Source organism: Lissotriton vulgaris, chromosome 11 (genome assembly GCF_964263255.1).
Source record: "Lissotriton vulgaris chromosome 11, aLisVul1.2, whole genome shotgun sequence".
Taxonomy (NCBI): domain Eukaryota; kingdom Metazoa; phylum Chordata; class Amphibia; order Caudata; family Salamandridae; genus Lissotriton; species Lissotriton vulgaris.
The window spans coordinates 670,883,827-670,910,944 of record NC_141699.1 but is presented as its reverse complement, the minus strand read 5'-3'; the positions used below and the strand labels follow the sequence as shown (position 1 = coordinate 670,910,944).

The 27,118-nt window shown below is 44.8% G+C and overlaps 1 protein-coding gene across 1 annotated transcript in view; it reads right to left on the bottom strand.

Moving 5' to 3' along the window:
• Positions 1 to 425: 425 nt before the first annotated feature.
• The window catches only part of MAK16 (MAK16 homolog), a 109,916-nt gene continuing 83,223 nt past the window's right edge, over positions 426 to 27,118 (bottom strand). The window contains exons 6-10 of the mRNA XM_086943770.1: positions 21,860 to 21,914; positions 20,675 to 20,749; positions 5,289 to 5,396; positions 2,643 to 2,708; positions 426 to 1,215 (exon numbers count right to left, since the gene is read on the bottom strand). Of these exons, the coding sequence (XP_086799896.1) occupies positions 1,012 to 1,215; positions 2,643 to 2,708; positions 5,289 to 5,396; positions 20,675 to 20,749; positions 21,860 to 21,914 (508 nt within the window). The 3' untranslated portion in view covers positions 426 to 1,011. The remainder of the gene's footprint in view (positions 1,216 to 2,642; positions 2,709 to 5,288; positions 5,397 to 20,674; positions 20,750 to 21,859; positions 21,915 to 27,118) is intronic.

Below are 27,118 nucleotides of genomic sequence, written 5' to 3'. Positions count from 1 at the left end.
ACTGCAGTGTTTTCACCTTGTGGGCCTCATCAATGAGATACAGCTTGAGACCTGGGGTGCAATGAGCAGAAGGACCATGGCCTGGCATACCCTTTGGCCATCTCACTCAGAAAAACAGGTACTGGCAAAGACAGTAGATCTTGCTTTTATATGCTAGCATGTAAAATCAGTGGCAGATATGGGCACAGACTGGTTGACATCCCCGTGTACACTACTTATTTCTGTGACCTCAATGTTTGTACCCCGTTTTTATTCCCTAATGCTGTGGTGCCATGCAGCAGGGATACAAAGTAGCATGACATCAGCAGTCTTGGTGCCTCTGTTTGCATCTGAAAGGCAGGCCTCTTGGCTTTGTCAATGCTTTTTTTGTACCTGGAAACAAGTTTGTTTATAATACTGCACAAGGAAAATGATACTCATTAAACTTATGAAGTCACTTAACTGTAAAGGTTGGCTTTATTATGCTGAAGTTGGTCGCATACGTAGTGGTAGTTCCAAATGATACCAATTACAAAAAAAGGGTTCACAGATATGTTATTGTGGCGCACTCAAGCGGGACAACTGTTTGATCCATCTTTATTGCACGTGACATGTCTTAAGAAGTGACAACCAGAAGAGAGAAATTTGGCATCGATCTCATCCTTGCTTACAAATGGAGGCATGTGGCTGTGTGTAGATTCTAGAAAAGGCAGTTCCTTTCAAAACTGCAATACAAAAATGTACACGTTGGGGACTCTCTTCTTTCCACGAAGGTTCAAATGAGATAAATATTGGTATTCACACTTTTCCAAAAGCACTCCGTGTCATCTACCCAAAGAATGGAGAAGGTGGTTTTCAATCTTTCGAGAGGGTGGAGATGTTGCACGCTGCTTGACATGGTGGATCACGTTTCCAAAATGTGGAGAAGTGTTGGTTCATGTCTTAAAAACAAGGTCTGTAAGCCTGGTTCCAATGTGTTGTTTTATGGACAAGAGCCTTTCATTTCAGTTCTGCACTCCTGCGCATAAGCTCTCAGGTTGCTTTAGACTTGGTGGCTGGCTCAGTCTCCTGTTCATACTCAATTTCCACATAAGCTCGCTTTTTCGGGGCAGTTCCTTTTAGGGGTGTCTTGCCTTTTGACTTTACTTTGCCGGAAGCTTTTCCAGTCTCCATCTCCTCTTCACTCGAGGACTTCACTCCCTCTTCGTCACTGCTGGCTTCCAACTTGTCCATGTCCTGCACAAAGAAATAATAATTCAGAGACAACGGATGCAAAAGCCCTGAATGTGATCAACAACTGCCATTGACAAAAGACACAACAATGCATCAACCAGGACACCATCAGATTAGAGAGTAATAAGTGTAGGACCCCCCCCCCCCCTCTCCCGTTGAAAGAACATATACACATTGAGTAATAGTGACAGGGGAAGGTCCCCTTCCTTCTTAACTCCATGAGATTGAGAGCTCACACTTGGTCCGCCCGCCTAGTAGCTGTACACACATCATGCATACCTAAATGACTTGTACCTTTGCTACAATGTATTTTTCTCAATTTCTCAAGTTGGAAAAACTCAATTAAAAATTAAAACAAAAGAAGTGTAGAAAATAAATTAAAAAGTAAAACAATTCAGCACACCTTCTCCATATATAAATACCCAGGATCTGAAACAACACCTTTGTATCCAACAGGACACAACACTGCTCAAATTTATGAAAGAGTTGAAGATGGACCTCTTTCAAGAACACTACATCAATATAGAACAGTACACTTCTGGTCAGATGGCGCTCCTATTACATGTTGGCTGAATCCTTGATTTTGATCCCAGACATAGCTCCATCGCCTTTTGGCTAGGCAAGCCCTATACAAATATCTCATATCAGTCTCAGAGAAACAGGGCTAAGGTTATCACTTTATGGAAAGAAGAGAAATAGGACTACCGGCAGATTCATGCGTGATTTCAATAACTGAATATTGAGGCAGTACAAACAAATTAGAGCGCAATATGGGGTTCTCAGTACTGTAAGGTGCTGTAGGTGATGACTGCAGTTCACAGGTGTAGATAATTGAAGTCCAGGTGCTAACACAGGCTGAGGTGTTGCATATATGCAAAGGAAACATTATGTAAGTGGAACAAAACTTATTAGGAGAAGCTCATTTGTTCTGAGATGAGATATCTTTGTTTGATTTTATGAAGGTCCCAGTATATTAATACCCTGTGGGTGCCTATGTACTGGAAGAAAAAGTGAGTAATGAATCTAATGAAATATGCACACTGGAAGAGCTGGGTGTGAATCCTATGCCAAATAGCACGGATGGTCAAAGGTAGAATTAATGAGCAATAGTATAGCTGAAAGTAGGTCCCCTGGCCCGGTAGAAAGCAGTAGACGTGAACCGGGGTGCAAAACCAAAGACTCAGTGAGTATGTATGGACTGGAATAACAAGGCCTGTAAAATCAGGAAAGAAGAGGTTTTGAAGCGGTTTACGGGAACTTAAAATGTTCATTGTGCTACTTCAAAATACAAATGCAGGTGAGAAAAATAACGTAAACACTGCACCTTAGTTATGACTAGAATTTATAAATGTAACAAAAAACAAATGCTAGCAACATGCAGCTGAAATTTAAAAAAAGGATATGTCTCAGAAGGTGAAAAAGTAATTTACCTCAAAGTCACTCAAATCGCTTTCTTCCACTTCATCGTCCTCCACAAACTCCCTCTTACCAACATCCTAAGGAAAAAATTCAAAGATTCAATTTGCATCAATTTCTAGCAAAGTTCAGATTACTCAGAATGTTTGCCTCCTAGTTTAGCTGTCGCAGAGTCGTGGGCTCTATGCAGGACTATTGACAGGACATGCCTATGCATACAAATTGGGATTATGGGATCAACTGTAGTCGCAGTTAACAATTGCATGATTTTTGTAGTCCATTAAGCTCTGAAAATTTAATGCAATGCCAAAGACTTGTTCCCTTTTCAAACTTCCATCAATTGTGCAGCTCGTTTACATTTTTTGTCCTCTGTGCATACATTTTGGTGAAGTAAATGACCCAGTTCTGTATTCAATTGGACTGCGCTCAGATAGCCTTGCCATGTGAGGTTGTTGTCGCCCACCCCTTTAGAGGACCCCAATTTGTCCTTCAGGGTGTTTACCACTAATCTGGGAGTGACCTGCGGTTTAAATGCTGAGAAGTAGGATTGCGTTTTAGGAGATACATTTTGATCTCGTAAAACTGATTGGATATTTGCATCTCTATTGACATTTTGTATGTTTAAGAAGTGTAAACGTGTTTCATAGTAATTGTGTGCACTTTGAACATGTAAGCAAGACTGTCCTGACAGAGGCCAAGCCTCTCTTGTAGTTCCTTAACATTACTTAAAGCAATGGGTTATGCTTCAACCCTCATGGGGAGTACGTAGAGACCCATGTGTATTTGTGATTTGACATTGCTTAGGGTTGCTCTTCTGCCACTCATCCGAAAACTGCAAAGAGCTCGTACAATGAATTCTCCATTGCTGCTCTTTGATAGATCATAACATAACTTTCTCTGAGGTCTTCCTGGGTGAACTCCTCAGTGCAAGCAGCATGACTGTTTGTATACAGTCCTTTCTAATGAGCTGCTGATTGGATGAGGTGGCTCTCTATCAGACCACACTGAACCCATCACAGCATACAATATGGTTCACTCTATAATGCCATCCTTGTGGGTTGCTCCTTGCTGCTACTAGGTGGATCTCTCAAAGCAAAATAGCACTGCCTTTGTATAATGCCATTTTCCATAAACCATTTCCAGTTTGTCTGCATAATGTCTGCTGCTGGATAGACTATAATATGGTTTGCTCCCTTCCGCTCCAGTGGGGCGGGGGAGTGGGGAACTCCTCAGAGCAGGTAACCAGGGTAGGGTGTATAAAGTCGATTTCTATGAGCTGCTCCCCTACAGGCCTTGGTGGGGCCTTGCTGACTGCATAACAGTTGCCCCATTGTCGCTTCACAACGAATCCCACCAGAGACTGAACTGGCTAGATGTATAACGCCCATCCTTAAAGAATATGCCACCCCGCAGTGGGCTCGTCAGGCAGCTACTATGGCTGCTTGTCTACAGACTGATCGTCCATTACTCCATGGGAGGCCCGTAAGAGTGTGCGCACCCTGCTGCTCCTAAATAGATTGCTCAGAGCATATACAATGGCTTGTTGCTTATTTCCCATTCATGTGGATTTCTCCTCGGCCACTCCAGAGTGGACCTCAGAACAAATACTTTAGATGATGTCAGATTCTATCTACTTTCACCCCGGGTAATTCTTACACCAATATTTATTATGGTTGAAAGTGTATGATACAAACCAATCCAAAACATATAGGTACCAGCATGCATGACCATGTCTGTTCTCACAATTTTCTCCTACACTTGTGCCCAGGTTCAGTTACACACTTGCACAATCTTTGACACACAACACAAACACTTCCCACATATGCCCTACTGTCCTCACACGTTTCTTTAGAATAATACAATAGGTTCGAATGTCCATTAATGCAATTTCATTCCTTTTCAAATTCCAGTAGAGGCACAATAATAAAACACAACAAGGGCACAACTGTGGTCCAGAAGCAGAATATCAAAACACTGCCAAAAAAGGCAGTAACACAGACCAGTGCACTCTTCCATCCGTAGGACTTCCAAGACGTAGCTTTCCACCAAAAGGCAAAAGCTCTTTGGCTCCTCAACATGGTTCTGAAGCACATTCTTCTAGAGGTTTTGAAGGACAGTGCTCTTGGAGTAGACAATGATTCATTGACGCTTTCTGCAGTATAGTAATGTAATACAAACCTTAGAATTTCTCAATCACCTTTTTAGCCTAGGGTGGCTTTCACAATCCAAACATTATGAAAAACTGAATATCAAAGAGTTAATCTAGAGTTCACTGACAATTACTCGAAATAAAGGTTGAGTTGGTCCTAGGAATATAGTCTTTAGAGTGACTTCTGGAAAATAGTCACTCCTGCTGTATTAGTCGTAAAAGGTCAATCAGTACCTGTTCTCAATGAGACATGGCATAGAACGTTTCTTCTTTTTGCTAGGAGTATTAGTACAGGTGAAAACCAGGATTATGCACGCCAGTTTTTAGTTAGGGAGGATATGCTTATACTACTGTTTTCATTCCCTTGTTCATTCTGTTAGAGCTCCACTAGGTAAACGATCATAAGCGAGCAGGAGGATAAAAGTTCCGCACTATGGACTCCCTATGTATCAGTGTACGCGCAGCATGTGCTCTTGGGCATAATACAGTATACAATGCAACAGGTAGTTACCTTCTCCTCTTCCTCCTCTGCTTCCGAAACGTCAGACTCGCTCTCTGCCTCCTGATGCTCCAGGGCTTTGTCAAAGGCATGAATGGGGAAATTATAGATATCACCGTACTGTGAGAAAGTAAGAGAAAGTGGAGACTCGATTAATGCATGCAATCCACATAATATTAAAAAAAATTATGTTTCAATGTTTTTATTTAGATTCACATATAGCACAATGTGTCATGTGCTCTCTTTTTTATAATACACAGGACTGCAGCAAAACCACAGACCTTCTAGGAATTACTAATGCCAGCCTTGAAAGAGCAGCTACTAGGGATAACAGGATGCCCACTGTTTATATCATGATTCAGGCTCCCAGTTTCCATTTTTACAGATAAATACAGACAGAAAACAATGTGTTTCCTTTCTGTATTTATTTTAAAAGCGGAAAAATATTGAAAATTGTGTTTTTATGAAAGACTCTCCATGCTCTTTTTCATTAATTCCAGGCAAAAGCTGAGCAGATAGACATGGGGAGTTATAAAATAGGATCAGATTTCTGTGAACAAAGACATATATCAACATATATTTGTAGTATAACACTAATATGTACCTGTGGGTGTAGTGTTTTGTTTTATAGTGTTATGTAGCTGCTTAATTTGCTAAAATGTGAAAGGCATCCATGTATGAATGCACTTCTAAGAGATGAATAAATGTGGAAATATGCCATATTACGAATCCATTTGTGAAAACACAAAATAAATATGGATAAATACCAATAAAATGGCCAGAAAATAAATATGGATAAATACAGATGAAAATGTTAAAAAATAAATACCATAAAACCGGGAGCCCTAATCATGGAAAGGGGCGACCAATCGGTCCCCCCGAACGTATGGTGGAGTACCACGATCCCCCCGGGAAGCCATCTTGGGCGGGAGGCGAGTCTCGGCTGGTATGCCCGAAGCGGCGTAGCCGGGGCGCGCCTTTTTCCCGCCCTAGAGTGGGCTGGCCTAGACACCGACGCGGCCGGCCACGCCCTCGGAGGCAGGCGGGGGCGGGCTCACGCCCACCCTGAAGACAGATAAAAGGAGCGGAAGCCAAGAAAGCATCCTCTTGTTCCTGTGCTCTGAAGCTGCACCTCCCCGCTGCACGTGAGCTCGAGACGGAACGAAGAGCAATTTTGAGCGTTGTAATCTCTCTTTTGTCTTACAGATATCCCGTCTAAGAATGCCCAAGAAGGTCGGAAAGCGGGTCGGTACCGAGGAGATGCTCCGCATACTCATGAAGGAGATAGCCGATCTGAAGAGAAAGGTTGAGGCTAAGGACGGGGAGGGAGGACCGAAACGGCCTTTACAGGGAACAATTCCCGGTGGAAAAAGCAAGAGGCCCAGAAGGGGAGCACTTGGGGGGGAGACCCCGGTTCCCGAAGCCCTACGAGAGGAGCCAACCCCGGCGCCGAAGGAGGGGAATCCAATCCCTGTGGTGGTCACCCCTGCGAACAGGGAGGATATGCCCCCCGAGTTAGCGGCACAATTGGCAGCGTGGTTGGGAAACGATAGCGAGGGCGCCACGGCTGACGACGCCCGGGCAGTGATGAGGCAACTGCGGGAATCTAGGGAGGCTGCGAAGACGCCAGGGATGTTGAAGGTGCCATTAGTAGGGAGTAACGGGGGGGAATCCTCCCGCCAAAACTCTGGGACGCCCTTTCGGACGGGTGCAGGTAACGAGTTCCACTCGAAGCCGAGTGGCAACACAGGTAAAAGGGGGATCTGTTGGAATTTTAACAGGGGCAAATGTACCAGACCCCAGGGGTCATGCAAATTCAGACATGAGTGTGGGGGGTGCGGGCAGCCATCCCATCCTGAGTCCATGTGCAGAGCCAAAACGGGTGATAACGGTGGTAAGGGAGGCGTCAAACAGGTCTAATATAGTCCGAGGGGCGCCTTTACCGACCCCGATTGATACCATGGCAATGATTCCTTGGCTCAGCGAATACCCAGATCATGCTTCCGCTGGGGTGTTACGGAACGGGTTTTCATATGGTTTCCGCATCCCAGTGGGGGATTTTCAGGGGGTACCGGACTGTAAGAATCAAATGTCGGTCTTACAGCACACGGCGGTGGTGCAGGTAAAGATTGGGAAAGAGGTGACTCGAGGTCGTGTCGCCGGTCCATTCGATTTGCCACCAGTTGCTAATTTTGTGTGTTCTCCTCTAGGGGTGGTCCCCAAGAAGGACCCGGGTGAGTTTCGGCTGATACATAATTTGTCAGCCCCACGTGGTCTTTCCGTGAATGACGCGATAGACCCGGAAGTATGTTCGGTGCGGTACGCATCTTTCGATGAGGCCGTTGCCATGTTGAATCGCCTGGGGCCCGGGACGCTGATGGCCAAATCGGACATCGAGTCAGCGTTCCGGTTGCTCCCGGTACACCCAGACGATCAGCGTCTCCTTGGTTTTCAGTTTCAGGGTCGCTATTACATGGATAGATGTATGCCAATGGGATGCTCGATTTCATGTGCCTATTTCGAGAAATTCAGTTGTTTTCTGCAGTGGGTATTCACGAGGAAGACAGGTTTTCAACATGTTATGCACTATCTCGATGACTTTCTGTTTCTGGGGGCAGCCGGGGATTCGGAGTGTGGACAGGCCTTACATGAATTTTGTGTCCTAATGAATCAATTCGGTGTGCCATTGGCGCCAGGTAAGACGGTGGGTCCCTCGACCTTGATCGAGTTTCTGGGGATCGAGCTCGACTCGGTGGAAGGTTGTTTTCGATTACCTAAGGAAAAAGTGTTAAAATTCAGGTTATCCCTTGAGACATGTATTCGTGCAACGAAAGTGAACCTGCATCAATTGCAACAGGTGGTGGGTCAGTTGAATTTTGCCCTAAGAGTAATGCCGATGGCGCGCCCCTTTTCCCGCTCGATTGCACAGTCCATGGTCGGCTTGAAGGAAGGACATCATCGTACGAGACTCTCGGCAGAGGTTCGCCAGGACATGCGCATTTGGATTGCATTCCTGGCGGATTTCAATGGTCGAATTGTCTGGAATAAACCAGCTGTGTCTTCCGAGGAGTTGGGGCTATGGACAGACTTGGCGGGGAGTATGGGTTTTGGCGCCATATTGGGTACACAATGATCGGCTCAAAAATGGCCGTCATGGTGGCACGAGTGCGGGTTGACGAGTAACATTGCTTTTCTCGAACTGTTCCCTATTCTGGTGGCTTTGAAAACATGGCCAGAAGGGTTTAGGGATCACTCTGTGGTGTTCTGGTCTGATAACATGACCGTGGTTGAGTGCATCAATAGTCAGGCAGCACGTTGCAAATTGATTCTGAGTCTGCTCAAGGAAATTGTGTTGTTGTGCATGCAACTGAATGTACTGTTTAGGGCGCGACACGTGCCGGGGGTGATGAACCAAGCGGCTGATGCGCTCTCTCGTTTCCGTATGCAGGCCTTCTGGGGTTTTCTGCCCACAGCGAACCCGGTGGCGGCACCCTTTCCCGAAGCTCTCTGGTCTCTCGGTGCCCCGAACTACAAGACCTCGTGGGAGAGAGTTTAGCACCCAGGACGAGGAAGGCATATGAAGGGGCGTTCCGTTCCTATTGGGCCTTTTTGGGTACTGCCGGGAGGGAGCTTTGGGGTCTGGAAGAGTGTGTAGTGAGATTCCTGCTCTCTTTACGTCACGCAGGCAAGTCAGTAGCTACGGCCCAGAGGCATCGGGCCGCCATTTCCTTCATGGCAAGGGCTCATGGGATCCAGGACCCGACAGCGTCTTTCGTTGTGCAGAAAGCGCTACGTGGGTGGCAACGCCTTGAGGGTCGCAGAGTAGACGATAGGCACCCGATAGGTCTGGATAGGTTGGCCCTGTTATTATCCGTGCTACCGGTAACATGTTCATCCCAGTACGAAGCAGTGTTGTTCCGAGCCGCATTTGCATTAGCATTCCATGGGGCTATGCGGGTAAGCGAATTAGTGGCAAAGAACAAGCAGGATACGATGGGGGGACTGTGCCGGGAACACATTCAGGTCAGGGAGGAGACAATGACGGTCTCGTTTGTCAGGTCCAAATCCGATCAGGATGCAATCGGGGACTGCGTAATCATCCAGAGGATCCCCGGGTCTTCCATGTGCCCTGTTGTGTGCGTAGAGGAATATTTAGCGCAGAGGGTGGCAGCATGGGGGGGGACCTTGTTAAGACACGCTGACGCCACCCCACTGACGAGGTTTCAGTTTCAGCGGGTGCTTGCGATGTCGATTTCTGCCGCGGGCTTGAACCCCGGCGACTTTGGGACCCATTCCTTTCGGATAGGGGCTGCTACGGAAGCTACAGCCAGGGGTCTGAATGTTGAACAAGTAAAACGTGTGGGGCGTTGGTCCTCGAACTGTTATAAGAGGTATGTGCGGTTGCACATGTTGTGAAGCTGTAATGATGTACTCACGCTTCTTGTTTTTGTTTGGTTTTCAGTTGCGCAAGCCTACGAGGCGGGGCGGACTGTCCAGTCGACCCGACACCGGGGGGCCAGCGGTCAGACATTACCGGCTGTGAAAAAGGAGGTGTGGGTCGTGGGTCACTCATACGTGAGGCGTGCCGCGGACATATTCAAAGCAGGTGACATGATTCACGTGGCTGGGGAATACGGGTACAGTGTGTCCTTCTACGGAAAGGGCGGGCTCTGTATTGACCAGTTTCGATCATTTTTCGAGGGTTTGTTAGGGCGGACGAGGTCACTGCCGTCTGTAGTCATAGTACATCTTGGGGGCAATGATTTGGTGACCACTGGTAGACTACTTCTTCTTGAGGCGATGCTTTCCACGGTAAGTTGGTTGGCGAGAAGAGTTCCAGGGTACACAATTGCATGGTCCCATATGATCCCACAGAAAGTGTGGCGGGGGGCTATTTCTGTTTCTGCTCTGAATCATTCAGTAAGGAAAATTAATAATAAAGTGAGTAGACTGTTCCGTTCAAGTACACTGCATTCTATTTCGCATGGTTGTATTAAAGGGGACAGTATGTATTCGGGGGATGGTGTTCATTTGTCCCGGATGGGGAACGAGTTACTCATAGGAGACCTGATAGCCTGGCTAAAGACTTTGTGACATGACCTTTAGGCAGGAGTGTTGTGGGGGGTCCGGATAGCCGGTCAACTATCCGGCCTGTGGCGGTAAGGTCATGATCGGTGAGCAGTGATTCGAAGATCCCTATGAGGGGGCGTCACCCATTACGGATGGGAGCGCGCGGGGGAGGTGGCCAATTGGCCCCTCAACGGGGAGGCGGTCCTGTCTAAGGAGAGGCCGCCGGAAGGAAAGGAAAGGTGGTCAAGGCCCCTTCCTGGATAGGAGGGGCTACGGCCCCTCCTGGGGAATTTCCCGGGGCCAGGACATCTGCGACGGCAGATGGGTAAGTTGTGTGGGGTGCGGGAGGGGGTTTACGCTACCTTTTAGACACCTCACACGAGTCCTCGAACGACCGTTAAATGGCGTCGAGTTTATTGGGGCCCCCGTCAAGTACAAAGGGAAATTGGTAGATGCACTTGAGGTACGCCTCTGTGCGGTCGCTCCTCTCACAAGTGAGGGGGGTATTTCTGGTTTAGGGATCTGACACCGGTTACGACCTTGCCGTTGGCCCTTAACGTTAGGATGTACAATTTCAAGTCAAATGTTTTGTAGGATGTTAGTTCGGCTAGGAGAACCTTTGTATTAGAGATCTGTTAAGGTTAGCCAAACATCGTAATGTGGAAATGAAATTGTACATTATATGAAACTGTTATTTTAATGTTTTCTTTTGTTTCATATTTTAATAAATACGGCCGGGAAGGGTGACTCCCTTCCTGCCTTCCAAAAGTTCAAGAACTGTTTCCGGTTTCCCAATTCTTGGGGATTGTGTTGAGAGGGGGTGGCGGGTATCTCGGCCATATGGAAAGGGGCGACCAATCGGTCCCCCCGAACGTATGGTGGAGTACCACGATCCCCCCGGGAAGCCATCTTGGGCGGGAGGCGAGTCTCGGCTGGTATGCCCGAAGCGGCGTAGCCGGGGCGCGCCTTTTTCCCGCCCTAGAGTGGGCTGGCCTAGACACCGACGCGGCCACGCCCTCGGAGGCAGGCGGGGGCGGGTTCACGCCCACCCTGAAGACAGATAAAAGGAGCGGAAGCCAAGAAAGCATCCTCTTGTTCCTGTGCTCTGAAGCTGCACCTCCCCGCTGCACGTGAGCTCGAGACGGAACGAAGAGCAATTATGACCCACCCACCAGCCCCTGAGGACAGCGATTCGTTGTGAATACAGTTGATATAGTATCTTTTTTTTCTCTGTTTCCTTACAGGTTGTGATGATTGTCGTGAAATTTCTTAAAGATGCAATAAAGATTGGTTATTTTCAGTATGTTTTGCAAATAAAGTAATTTTGACAAGGATTGATAAGTATTTACGCTTGATAATAAATGTTGTTTTGCTTTGTAAATCTTAGTAACTTAGGTAGAACTGTCGTATTTATTTTGGTCGGGCGGTAAGGTCATGATCGGTGAGCAGTAATTCGAAGATCCCTATGAGGGGGCGTCACCCATTACGGATGGGAGCGCGCGGGGGAGGTGGCCAATTGGCCCCTCAACGGGGAGGCGGTCCTGTCTAAGGAGAGGCCGCCGGAAGGAAAGGAAAGGTGGTCAAGGCCCCTTCCTGGATAGGAGGGGCTACGGCCCCTCCTGGGGAATTTCCCGGGGCCAGGACATCTGCGACGGCAGATGGGTAAGTTGTGTGGGGTGCGGGAGGGGGTTTACGCTACCTTTTTAGACACCTCACACGAGTCCTCGAACGACCGTTAAATGGCGTCGAGTTTATTGGGGCCCCCGTCAAGTACAAAGGGAAATTGGTAGATGCACTTGAGGTACGCCTCTGTGCGGTCGCTCCTCTCACAAGTGAGGGGGGTATTTCTGGTTTAGGGATCTGACACCGGTTACGACCTTGCCGTTGGCCCTTAACGTTAGGATGTACAATTTCAAGTCAAATGTTTTGTAGGATGTTAGTTCGGCTAGGAGAACCTTTGTATTAGAGATCTGTTAAGGTTAGCCAAACATCGTAATGTGGAAATGAAATTGTACATTATATGAAACTGTTATTTTAATGTTTTCTTTTGTTTCATATTTTAATAAATACGGCCGGGAAGGGTGACTCCCTTCCCGCCTTCCAAAAGTTCAAGAACTGTTTCCGGTTTCCCAATTCTTGGGGATTGTGTTGAGAGGGGGTGGCGGGTATCTCGGCCATATGATCAGGGCAGGTGAAACACTCCACAAAGATATTTAACAGTTCCTATCCCTTACGCCTAATGGGGTACTACTGGCTAATGCATTCCAATAATGAGCTTTCAAAGAATGTGGGATCCTCCAACATTTTATAAATGTACGAATTCATGTGCGCGGGTCTGAGTGTTTTGGACACAGCTGAAATCAAAACAACTACAAGCACAGTTATGACCCTCCCCTGGATTGTGGCACTTTATGGATAATGCTGCAAACAGCTTAATCCGCTAAAGAGGTAAAGATTGTTTTTTACCTCAGTGCTAAATCCAACTTAACATTTGTCCAAGCTCGCATTAAGCATGAACTTCTGAAACGACCCGGTCAACGTTTACCTCTTCCCTTGTTGCCCCAACCCCCAAACAGTTCATCACACAAGATGATGGATGCAATACCGCAGAGAGTTTGAATTTTGTGTTGACCAGTTGTTACACTTGTAATTGTATGTGGTTAGTTCATCCACTCTCAATTGTAAGGATAAGAAAATACATAAATAGTTTGTGAATGTCTACCACAACGTCCTAACAAATATTACATAACTCACTAAAAACCTAAACAAAACATGCACACCTGTAACTGTATCTCCGTGGGTCGATATACAGAAGTGATGCACCAGTTTCTCTTTGCTCTTTCAGAAAATGCTAATTTTTGCTGCTATACTTAACTTTCCATTAACAATGGTACAGTGAAGGACCTCTCAGTGTTTTAAGACCAAATATTGGGTTCCACTTACACAACACCCTCTTACAAGCACAACACTACCCCTTACTAAGGATACACCACGCTTGCCGGTAAAGCATCATCAGAGACCTGAAGAAATGCACATTACAGCACCCACTTGGTACACAGTCAATCTTGAAGATTCGATTCTACAAGCGATGAGATCTTCTAAGTTATTACCATCTATTTATTGGGACAGTGGCGCTTGAATGATTTTCAGAGTGGGGGTGTTGTCCAGTGAGTCACTTCCCTATCCAGCAGCCTCCAACAACCCAAATATCACAGGAATATTAAACAATTGTGACACTGCATGGGTAATTCGATAAGTAGCAACACCTTTCTTGTACAACACGGTGCCCACCTCCCCATTGTTGCACCCTTCAACATTTTTGGAAGAAAGAGATCTAGCAGAGTATTTTAATGCATATTTTCCCAAAAATATAGATACAAGGAAGTGTGAAATTCTCATTTATAGCACGCATGTTCAATATTTAATGGCCTGCTGTTGAACCCCCGAAATTAGTAGAAACCATCACTGGAAATCCAAACTCAGATTTAACAACATCATGGTCTTTTTTTTCTTTTTTTTAAACCGGCCTTAAAATGGATACTTTGTGGACCCAATTCACAAACTCACGTTTGCTTGTCAACCAGACTACATGTGCAAACGGCTGGATTTATAACCGATACCAATGCAAACCGGTGATATTTCGGTTCTAAATAATTATATTCCACGTGATATTATTTAGGAGTAAATGCAATGCGCTGGGTGACAAGTGGGCATTTCAAGACAGGATTACTTTGAACGTTTGTGAATGTCCAGAAACACATGAACTTGTGGTCATTCACACACTCCTCTTGCACACTGACTCTACTCTAGAGGTTGATACTGATACCAGCAGCTAAAGAATTATTCCGCTGAGCCATCTAGATCAAATAAATAAAAAAACAAGCAGATGGCTGCCTTAAATGTCACAGCGCACTTTCCCGTGCGATCTATCAGCAACCACTTCACGCAACTGCAGATTTAGCAACATTTGACAGTCAAAATCCACCCCACGCAAAAGGCGCCTTAATAATTGTAGCCTATGACATAATGTTGCTATAGTTTCCCGGAAAATATGTGTTCCTTCGCCAAAGAAAAGAGACGATACTGAAACATAACACTAGTTTGATATTGGACATGGGTTTATATGCTTGGCATTAGGCGCCATCTAGTGGATAGTTTCGCGCCTGTCTTCCATAATGATGTGAAAATCTATAACAGCAACAATGTCTCGGGTGACAATGATCCCTAACGCATCCAACCAATTGTGTTTTAATGAGTATTTCCTTGCGAAAGCACTTTAAAGGTAAACTTGTGCTAAACACTGCCATTATGGATAGACTGCTACCGAAGAACATTCCCTTTAACAGTAGTTCATGAGTCAAGCAGAAAATTGCGACATAAGTCACTTATGCACAGAATATCTTCCACTACCAGACCAGCGCAAAATGTCTACTTCTGTCAACAGATGGCCAAGCGGAGTCGTAAATACATTGTCCTAGTACATTTTGATTAAAATTACAACCGTTTTGTGATATGCAGTTGAAAGACTTTGGGGCTGAGCTTCTATATATTAACATGGAGGGCCATATCCAGTTGCCTACATTTCCCAAGCGGTCATTTCTTCCATCTCAAGAGAGGTGTCCAGTTGTCGCTTGTAGAGATCGATTTGTGAAGGTGTGATCTGCCTTTTCATAGTTGGGATTGACCACAATTTTAGGGACTGTAACAAGCGACGCACTACAAACAACACGTCTGCTTAACCCGGCTCTTAACTGTGACAATTCGCTGTCTCATCCTTTGCAGTGTGAGTGCATGGGTCCTGGTACTATGTATTCTCCTGTTGACCTTAGACTTAGCTGTAAAAAGACAATTAAATGCGCTGAGGCATGGAGCCAGAATTTGGATAGGTCCTATAATACAAAACTGATGTTATGTTGATTTGTATAGCTCGCTAATCACCATAGAGTGTATCCAGGCACATTGCCAGCGAGTAGGCGTCTGCCCCCTTGAAGAATTTATTTGAAGAGCCTGGTTTTCAGCTTGTTGAGACCTTCAAAAAGCAATGAGGACGCTTCGGTGTGATGTGGGAGGTTGTTCCATGCTTTGGGGGAGATGTAGGAGAAAAGAGACTACGGATTTTGTTCTGGAATGGGGTTATGTGAGAAGCTGGCTGAGCAGAGGTGCCTGGCAGGTAAGTGAAAGGGGAGGCGGCTGTGAGGCCAGTGTTGTGTGTGTTAGGGGCCTGAACTGGGTGCGTCCTTGTATGGGGAACCAGTGAAGTACCCGGAGGTGTGAGGTGATGTGGGTGTGGTAAGGTAGGTAGAGGATGCGTCTAGCAGTAGAGTTATGGATGGTTCGGAGACTGTTCAGGAGCTTCCTGGCGATTCCAGCTTAGGGGGCAGTACCATAGCCAAGTCTGCTGACGCTTACGGCCTGTGTGATAGTTTTCCTCGTGTTGTTTGGTAGCCAACTAAAGATCCTATGCAGCATCCTCAAGATATAGGTGCATGTCATTGCGTTTACTTGGGGCTGTCAGGTTGAGCTTGTTGTCCAGGATGATAGCTACATTTCTGGCATGGATGTGGGGCCAAGTCAAGGTTTTCTTCCCTAAGATCACCACTTCCTTTTTGTCTGGGTTGAGTTTGAGGCAGTTGGATTTTATAGAGGTGCTGAAGTTGATTTTTGATAATCATTTGGGTACCTTCAGCGTAGAAAAGTATGTTAGTGTTGTGTAATCTGATGAGGTCTGCCAGCGGGTCATGCAGATTTTGAATAAGGTAGGGCTGACAGAAGATCCCTGGGGCACACCGCAGATGAGGAAATTGACTTTCGACAGGGAAGGTAGCAGGCTGCCTTTTTGTGTTCTTCCTGTGAGGAAGGGGCAGATCCAATTGAGGAAGGGGTACTTGGATACCTGTTTCAAGTAGTCTTCTGATCAGGACGGAGTCCGAAACCGTGTCAAAAGCTGCAAAGAGATCGAGCATTAGGAAGGTTGCTGTTTTTCCGCAGGCGAGGATCATCCTGATGTGCCCTTTTGCGGTGACGAGGGTGGACTGTGTGCAGTGCTTGGGCTGGAAGCCCGACTGGTGCTTAGGAGTTAGTGTGTGTTGAGATAGCAAGATGTTAATGACTATCTCCATGAACTTGGCTAGGTATGGTAGAAGGGAGAACGGGTGGTAGTTTGCTAGTAGTGTGAGGTCTGCTGAGGGTTTCTTTAGCAGTGCGTTGGCCACTGAATGTGTCCAGGTCTTCAGGAACATAGCAGTGGGGATGGGTTTAAAGCAGGTGAGGACTTTGCTGATGGGGGTGGGAGGTGCCCAAATGTAGAAGAGGTGGGGGCTGGAGGGTCCGTCGGTGCCCTGGAGAGGATGGTCCTCATGGTATTGGCTGTTTCTTCTGTGGCACTGGTTTTCCAGGTAATCAGTGAGTTTTCGAGGTGGTTTTTGGGTAGACTGGAGGTGAGGGTTTGGTTGAAGGTCGAAGTTGTAGATGCTGAAGAGCTCCGAGAGGTTATTGCATGGTTCTTGCAAGGGGATGCTGCTGCTCAGGGTGGACACTGGAAAAGTAAAGTCTTTGATGACTAAGAAGAGTTCTTTGCAGCTATTGGAGCTGTTGTCTATGCTTTCTGCTAGGGCCTTCCTCTTGGTTTCCCTGATCAGCTGGTGGTAGTGTAGCAAGGCTTCTATAGAGGTTTTCTTGTCATTTTCGTGGGGAATCGTTCTCCATCTTCTTCCAGTTGTTGGCAAAAATCTGAAGTGTACCAGCTAGCTTCTAGGTCCGCTTCTGTGAAATGTGTTTACAGAGTGTCAGGAAGTAGGCATATTTTGTGATCCACTAGTCTGTTTGATTTCGCTATTTAGGTCATCATCTGTTAGGCTGGTTCAAGCGCAGGGTGTCATGCCAGTTTAATTCCAAGATGCTGCTCCAGCATGCCAGATGTGTGGGTGGGTTCTGTTTGTCGAGGGATGTGGTTTTGAATTGGATCATGGTGTGATAAGTCCAGGTAAGAGGCATGGTTGCAATGATTTTGATGCAGTTGCAGGAGGCGAAAACTGGGGTGAGGGTGTGTCTGGGGACATGTGCCATTCCAACGTTTTCTAGGCTTCCGAGGAGTACAGTGGAGTGAGTTGGTGTTGTTTACTACTTCCAGGTGGAAGTTGAAGTCTAATAAGATGTAGTCCTTGGAGTCAATGGCGAGGGAAGCGTCGAAGTCTGTAATAAGGTCAGTGAAAGTAGCATGCGGTTCAAGTGGTCGGCAGATTACACGCTTTTTACCTGTACTCTGCCACCTTCAACCTGGAAAGTCATAGTAAAAAACTCACTATGATTTCTGGGCACACAGTTTCTCTTTTTGATGGCTTTAGTTGGAACGGTGTACTTTAATTTCTTTGACAGGAATAGAGTTGTACTGAGGAGCGGTTATTTATTGCCATAGTTACAGGTGGGATCCTCAACAAAAACGGAAATGGGTAAGGAACTCTATAAAGGCAAATTCTGCTCGTCAATGATGGTTTTCGAAGCCACAAACGTGAAAACCCAAATTCTACATAAAAACTTTCTCTAATTAAGAAAAGCCCCAAAACAGTTCTCCATTTCACTGAACATTCAATATTTTCTGCCCACCTTCTAGTTTGACCATGCCAGAAAAAAAGCGGATGATGATTTTGGGTTGAGGTGAAAAGACAAGTTCCGGTAATTGTCATACAAGGGGTTCGGTTACAGATATGCCTTTGAATAACGTACAATGCTATTGTTTTATTTATAAAGTACAAATCTAATCTGATGTCGATCTTGCACAACCCAAAGATCAAAATCTGCAGAAAAACAATATTCTTGTGCTCATGGGTGTGGAAAGGCATCCATTTCTTAAAACAATTTGGCACACCTGAAGTGCCTCGATCCTTCAGAGAACTCCAACAAAAATATAACCTACTAGAGGGACATACACTTATATGATTTTCTCAAGCTCAAAGTCATCTTGTCCAATAAGTTACCCGGACAAAGATCCCTTCATCATTAAGGTAATAATACTTTCCCTCGACAAGTCCAGTCACCAAATCCTCCAAGCCTTACCACATTTTAAAACCAAAATCCACATCCATCATAGCGGCAGTCATAAAGAAACGGGATAGCCATGGGTCCATCCCCTCAGATTACTGTCAGCTAATTTGGATATCAGTAGTATACCACAAGCTCTTAACCTTTCTCCCCCAAACAAAACACTGGCTCCTACAAAGGACATTCTAGACACCTGCTCGGCTTTATAAAATGGGTCTTAGAGAAGACCCAGCATGTTAGAACGGTAATGAAGCTAACAGGGACCTCTACCACCTACTCTTTCACTGCAGTGCAGTCTCTTCTTTCTGTAATAGCGTTTTTGACTTTATCCACACGCTTTGTGGGACCAGACTTCAAAAGGACTTCCTATCCTAAATTCAGGTATTTTTAGATCCCCAAATATATTCACAGAATGATAGACGTTTAGTGGACATACTACTAACTTTGGCTTGTAACTCGGTATTGGCCTAGTGGGAGACCAAGCTGCTACCTCCTTAAGTACTTGGCTGAATTGGATTACCTGCCTAAGAGGGGCAGATAATATCACTCTGCAGAACCCCCCCTGGAAAAACACTAAATAACGTCTGGGAGTCGCTTGATAGCTATTTTACTACAACAAAACCTCCATAATCCTCCATGGGTCATAGACTGCCCCCTCACTCAGACAGGAGTTTGAGCTCAGACATGAACAGTAGGTCACACTCCCCCCCCCCCTCCCACCCCCCCAAAATGCATTCTCACTCTGTGTGCCAAATATGTATGCTAAACTTTGTATGAATGTGGATTCATTATGCTGTACTGTCACTAGTGATATGTGTTATACTCCCTGGCACGACTATCGGCTTGGCTAATAAAATAGCGTACTGTTCTTGGACGATAGAAGACCCTCAGTGAACTGCTCTTTAATTTTTCTCAATTTCTTTACTTTCCCTTATTGTGCCTTAAAAGCTGTCTTTTGGATACTGCTCTTTCATTTTAGTGAGTTATTTTCTGTTTTTCTAAAGTTCACAGGTCATCACCTGATCCAGCATATGTAGCATGCTTATTATGCTTTTAACTGTGCTATTATAAGAGACTGTTTAAAAACAACTCTGCATACACGAATGCCATGGTTGATATACATACAACGTTTTTGTCAAGACCTGGGGCATACAGACTACTTTAATAACCCCGAAACTCTAGTAGAAATTGGAAGGAAGGTTGTTTGCAGAACTGTTAAAGCCCACTGTTCTGAGAAATCAGCTTATCTTAGCTAATTATGATATGCAGCCATACTTTAAAGTTGTACCCAACTCAAGGCACAGATTTGTCCGAACACGTTTTCAATTGGATATTTTTCACCGTATGGTTAGTTTCCCTGAACCCAATGACTGGTCTCCAAATTTAGTTAAAGTCCCTGTGACAAAACGATGATACAGAGCACAATGCACGTTCTGCAAATTTGATTATAAGTGGAGGAAATGCTATATCTGATGCATTTTAAAGCCATTACAGTTCAATGCCGTCCGGCGTATCTTTTTTTACAAACATTACCCACCATTGATATCTGTTGTAGATTGTCATGCTTTTTGGGGGTGCTTTTTATGCCAGAAAAAACATCTCGATAGATGACGCGAGCAACTTTGTATGATAGTTGATAAGTGATCAAATGATACAAGTCTTTTATTAACCAGTTATTACAAAACAAGGATTTTAGTTTAAAAAAATGAAATTAGTTACTATGAATCACAATAAGAGATTTGAATGAGAATGTATGGCGGACCCTGACTTGAGATTTTTACATTCTTGCATTTTCTCTTCTTATATGTGAAATTAAATGAATTGTTTTTATATGTATTGATGTAAATGAAGTGGGATCTTTTTACTGTACTTTTTTGGTGCGCTTTTATGGTCTAATTTATTTAGACTGAAAAAAGTTGGTACTTGACTTGCTTATTATGTACCCTGCTAAACTATCATATCATTATCTTCTCTGTTCTGTTTTTATAAAACCCAATGGAGACTTTTTTAAATAAAAAAAAAACTACACATCTCTCAGAGGGGCCGCATCAATAAACTAGGCCATAGTCCATCAAATGATCAGTTTTACAACACTGTGAAATATTTTAACTACTAAAGGGAAAAGTGGGTCACCTTTGCACTAGAAGTACAATTGCACTGCAAGGTCTGACAGAACAACCTACTCACTGCATTCATAGCTGGTGGTATAGTTGATAACAAGCAAAAACATTAACCCCATATCTTTGGGAATAGTTGCCAAATAAGCCTAATGCTCCAGAGTGTGTCCTTACCGCTCCTTGTTTCAGCCGCTCTAGCAGTTCTTTTTCAATCGCATTGTCCACTTGAGCTGCCACCAACGCCTTTTCCTGATTAGAAAAAAATATAAAGTGCATTAAAGCAAATCAAGAAAACTACCACTTTGCCACGTTACCAAGGAAGAACGACAAGCAAATGCCTGTTGCACAAATTAGAATACACATCACTGAAATAAGATTGTAACAGTATTTTTGCAGAAAAGTTAGTTCAGGGAAATTAACACAATAAAAATTATTTCTCTAAAAATCCCTGAATTACTTTTAACTGAAAAATTAAGACAGAAATAGGAAATTAAAGGCTACTCCCAAACTAGATTTTCCCTTTATTGTTAATAAAATGGCAATAAGGGAGTGAGTGAAACTTGCTCAACCTCTGTTCCTCCCTTTTCTCCGCCACCTACTGACAGGTGACCCTTGTAGACGAAGTAAAACAATGAATTATTTTTCAATCGGACAACTAAACAGGAAATATAATCAGCAATGAGGGGGCAGGACATTTACTTGACTCCATTATGGTTCCTACCATGCCATCACTCACAAATAACACCTGTCCCTAACTTCTTATTTGTGCATTCCAATTCTAACACGTTCTCAATTTTTTTTTTTAAATTAAAACATTTTTCATATACATAACTTTGAGTGTTCAGTCTCAACGAAAGACAAGATAAAGACTGACGTGCCTAGTAATGAAACTTCAATGTTTGAAATTCTGCAGGTTCCATTATTCACTTAACTTCATCAAAAAATGTACATGGGTTAAAAACTATGCAATTCGTCCACTGCGGATACATTATGTGAAACAGCATACATGAAAAAGATGACTGATATTACCTAAAGATCTGGTGGGCAACTTAACACAATGACTGAACAATGATTCTATTTTGAAATGGGCACGATACCTTGTAAGCCACAATAACACCACAGGTTAAAAACAATTTAAATAAAAAAATTGCATTTAGATGGTAATTACCAGAAATGGTGATTATCTGATAAATGCATATAGATAAAAAATGTGGGGTTACGGAATATGTTGATGGGAAGGGTGAGAACTTTGTCTAAGTATGAGTCATCTTCAATATCGTTAAACAGAAAATGAAAAACTTTAAAGAACAGGAAACTGGGAAAAAATGACAAGAATCACAGTAAAGAAAATCCAATAACCTCTCGTCTTTTTTCTCTCCTCTCCACCTTTCTGCTTAAAGGAACAAGTTTTCTCCTAGAAAGGAAAGCAAAAAAAAAGGATTAGTGCCAAGCTTAGGCAGACATGGACAACACATCTATATATATCAGGATTCAAAGCGTCTTGATTTTCCACTAATGGGCCCTATATTTGGCACCAGGACGCCTGACCACTACTTACAGAAATGTGACTTTAAGAAAAGGTAACTGCACCCAAGTGAACTAGTTTGTACACCTCTGACTATTTGTGAGATATTGAAACATGAAAGCACAGAAGAATGATCATTATTGCGGTTTGTCTAAAAGAGAGCATATGTTTTGAGAAATTTCCACCTTAGTTAAAAATAGTTTTTATAAATACTAAATTATAGTGCTCACACACTAGGCAACTGTTAAAAAAAAATAACTTAAAAGATAAATGATTTAGGAGGTGGGCACTGGCACCTCCGTAACTACTAGCAAATACAAGGGTGAAGCTATGGAAAGATGAATTTTAGAGCATTGCTTTGCAACGTAAGAAGAACCAATCTCAATTAAAGGATTGGAGTAAAATTATGCAATTGACGTCTGTACACAAGAATTCAAAAAAGGAAAAGGCAAACGTTTAGTTTTCATACTATTTTTTCACTTAATATTCGAGCGAACGAATAAATATAGAAATAAGTGAGTAGGTGGGGGACACAAGATTTGTCTCAGAGCATCTACCTAATAAACCTCTGGATAACGTACATTGAAATTCAGTTATAGAGAAATTCCTGTCATCACTGCCACCATTAAAGCTCAATATACACCTATTTCTCTCTCTTTTTTTAAAAAAAACATCTGTTTATTGAGTTTAGTTAAGTTCCACCTGCATACATGTTACATATAAGATTTGCACAATTTTACAGGAATGTAACAGTCTTGGTTCACAACAAACAATTACGATAACCATGTTTTCACATTTTCCCTATTGTCCATACAATGCACTACTACAGCAAGGTTGTCGAAAGACTATCCAGATTCCGTCAGCCTTTACATTTGCTGAGATCCCCAAATAGACAATTGTGCAACAGATGTAAACATGAATAACAAGAACTTCTGAGCATACTAGTACAATTTCGTTCCACCTCATAATATGGGGGTGTCTATGGTTTTCAGTTCCCTCTTAGGTTTACACAACACTTTAGTAAAAAAGCAGGTGTTGTGTGTGACATTACATATATGGTTCACTGCTGTCGGGCTTTTACAATTGATTTAGTTTTGAGAGGGGTGGAATGCAACTCATTTACAGTAAGTGGGACATGTGTTGCCAATGTGTTTTTTTGGTTTGTGATTGGGTATGAACAATTGTTACTTACCTGTAAACAGGTGGTTCTCCAGTATTGGTGTCTTTCATAGATTCACATGCTTGAATATTCCCCGTCGTCGGAGTGGGAGTCCCACGGTAAATAAAATAGCAATAAATGCTAAATATATAATAATATATAATAAATATGTATATACATAATAAGGAAAAACCCAAAAAATGCATACAATAACCATCTGGTATCTAACCAAGAGTTTTCCACATAGGAATGCATGGGGAAGAAGAAGTTCCAATGCAGCCTATCCTTGTCATTATGTTAGTCCAAACTGCAGCCAATCAGGCGCCAGCAGCCCTCTAGAACCTTCTCCTCAGAGCTCAAGCCCTCAGATTTTCGTAGCACAAGAGTGACCACAGAGTCTATGAGGAGAAGCGAGCCTCTGAGGGGAGGATGGGAAGGTCGCATGTGAATCTATGAAAGACACCAATACTGGAGAACCACCTGTTTACAGGTAAGTAACAATTGTTCTTCTCCAGTATTGGGGTGTCTTTCATAGATTCACATGCTTGAATATAGAATAGTAAGCAGTCCGTATCCGAACACAAAGTTTCCAGGATGCAATGTATACACAAACGGTTGGAATCAACAGGTGTAAACCATGCCATAGAAGTTACAAAACTATATGTATACATAGAGAAGACATGCATAAGACTGGAAACCATAGGAGGAGGGTAGAACAGAGGCTCACCTTATTGAAAAAGATTACGGAGCACAGCTTGTCCCACTGCGGTATCCCCTTCAGCCATGGCACCCAGATTGTAGTGCTTCGTGAACGTGTGCCTGCTGGACCACGTGGCTGCTCTGCAAATCTGATGCAATGGAACTCCGGCAAAGAGTGCAGTCGAAGAGGCCACAGACCTGGTAGAGTGGGCTCGTACTGTAGACTGTAAAGGCTTTCCCGCTTTCTGATGGCAGAAAGCAATCGCCGAAGCCACCCAGCGGGCTACTGTAGGTTTGGTGACTGGTCGCCCTTTTTGAAAACGGCCATAGGCCACGAAGAGCTGATCCGATTTTCGGAACTGGGCTGTTCTGCTGATGTAGAACTTTAAACATCTTTTAATGTCCAAAGAGTGCAGGCGTTGTTCCGCAGGAGATTGCGGATTGGCAAAGAAAGACTTCAGTATAACAGGTTCATTAATGTGGAAGTCTGACGGCACTTTTGGAAGGAAAGTAGGGTTAGTGCGTAAAAGCACAGAATCCGGTTTGAACTGTAGAAATGGTTGTTTAATCGTGAAAGCATGCATATCACTCACTCGACGTGAGGACGTCAGAGCAAGTAAAAGCGCAACCTTCCAGGTGACATACTTGAGGTCTGCGCTATGGATTGGCTCAAACAGAGCAGTCATTAATTGTGACAGGACAATGTTGAGGCGCCACTCTGGGGGAGGACGCCGAACTGGAGGAAAAGTCCGAAGAAGTCCTTTGAAGAATTGACGTATCAATCTGGATGAGCATAAGGAGGCGGAGCCATCATGGCGGAAGCGTGATATTGCCGCCAGAAAAACTCTTAAAGTAGCATGTGACAAACCCGACTGAGCCAGATGGAGAAAGAAAGGGAGGAGCTCAGCGGGCGTGGCACGCAAAGGATGTACTCCGGCGTCTGCACACCAGTGGCAAAAGCGTTTCCATTTCAACTTATAGGTTTTTATAGTTGATGGAGCCCTGGCCTGAGCGAGGATGTTACGACACTCCTGAGGGATGCTTAGATGTGCAAATTCACAGTGCTCAGGTTCCAGGCTGACAAGCTCAGGGAAGAGGGGTCCGGATGGTAGATTTGACCCCTGTTCATGGAGAGAAGATCCATTCGAGGATGAAGAAGAATGGGTTTGCATTGAGACAGGAGTAGCAGCTCTGAGAACCACGCCTGTCGTGGCCACCTGGGAGCAATCAGAAGGATGTGGCAAGGCTCTCTCCGCATCTTCCAAAGTACACGAGGCACTAGAGGGATCAGAGGAAAAGCGTAGGCGAAGAGATTCGACCAATCCATCAAAAGGGCATTGCCTTGGGACCCTTTGTGGGGATGCCAGCTTGCGTAAGCGGGGCATTTGCGGTTCTCTGGAGTCGCAAAGAGGTCGATTGCAGGGAATCCCCAACGGTGAAGGACCATATCGAGTGTTGGCTGGTGGAGTTCCCACTCGTGGTTGGATGATCGGGATCTGCTTAGGGAATCCGCCAGGAGGTTGGACAACCCCGGAAGATGTACTGCAGTGATTTGGATTTGATGATTGATGGACCAGTCCCAAATCGCCTCTGCCAGGCGGGATAACACCGGAGACTTCGTTCCGCCCTGTTTGTTTATATAATGCATGCAGGTCGTGTTGTCCGTTTGTATGAGAACTGACTCTCCCTGCAGCACTGGTTGAAATGATTTCAGGGCCAGAAAGATAGCCATAAGCTCCAACTTGTTGATGTGCCAGGTCTTTTGATGGGAAGTCCATTTCCCTTTCACGGACAGGTCTTGGAGGTGAGCTCCCCAGCCCTCCAGGGAGGCATCCGTCGTCAGTGTTAGATCTGGGGTGTTGGACAGAAAAGACGTGCCTGCTGCTAGCTGGTGTGGTTGTGCCCACCATCTGAGCGCCTTCTTCATGGGAATGGTGATGGAGACCTGATCGTTGAAGGAACCGGTGACTTGACGCCACTGCTTGTCCAAAGCCTGTTGGATAGGTCGTGCTCGTAGTCGGCAATGAGGGACAAGAGCGATGCATGACGAAGCCATCCCTAGAAAAGACTTCAATAAGCGGACTGAAACGCACTTCTTTGCGAGAAGTAGCGAAACTAGCCGGAGGATCCTCTGTTGACGTTCCCGGGAGACAAATGCTTTGGCTAGGTTGGTGTCCAGCGTTGCTCCTAGGAAATCTTTGCAAGTTGTTGGCTGCAATTGAGATTTCTCCAGATTGATGGACAGACCCAAGGAACGGAATACTGTCTGGCAGATTGCAGTATGGTGTAGAAGTTGTGCGTGGGATTGTGACTTCAGGAGGCAGTCGTCGAGATATGGGAATATCTGTATGCCTTGGAGACGAAGAAAAGCCATGACCGGAGCCAACATTTTTGTAAAGACTCGGGGGGCTGAACGGAGGCCAAATGGAAGGACCCTGAATTGGAAATGAAGGTGCCCCACCTTGAAGCGCAGGAATTTGCGATGAGCCGCTAGGATTGGGACATGGAAGTAGGCGTCCCGGAGATCGATGGTAGTCATGAAATCTCCGACTGAGAGCAAACGCAAGATCTCTGTAAGCGTGAGCATACGGAAGGTCTGGTCCTTGAGATAATGATTGAGTGCTCTCAAGTCCAGTATTGGTCTCCATTCTCCGTTCTTTTTGATGACGAGGAAAAAACGAGAATAAAACCCCTTCCCTCTCTGCGACTTTGGCACAACTTCCACCGCACCTTTCTGAAGGAGAAGGCGAACCTGATGCAATAGTTCTTTGAGGTGCGGAGGTGGTGGTCCGGAAGGTGGCGTTGGAGGAGGTACCTCGACAAATTCCAATGCATGGCCTCTCTTCACAATGTCGAGTGCCCAACGGTCCGTAGTAATGGAGGACCATTGAGAACCAAACAGAGAGATTTGACCTCCAATTCTCCGTTCGATAGAGGAGTCATTGACGTTTGTTGGATTGTCCTCTGAAATTAGACTTCCCTCTGTAAGTTCTGGCAGGCTGCTGACGGGAAGACTGCTGGCGATTACCGGTGTAACGCTGGTTACCTTGGTTGAAGGACCGGTATTGACTGCTTCCTCCACGAAAAGTGGACGTAGTGCCACGTCCTCGCGCACCCCGAAAGGGCTGCTTCTTAAACTGAAGGGTACCCAAAGCACGTGCAGTGTCCGTGTCCTTTTTAATGGATTGTAGCGCTTCATCAATATGCGCTCCAAATAATGACTCGCCGTCAAATG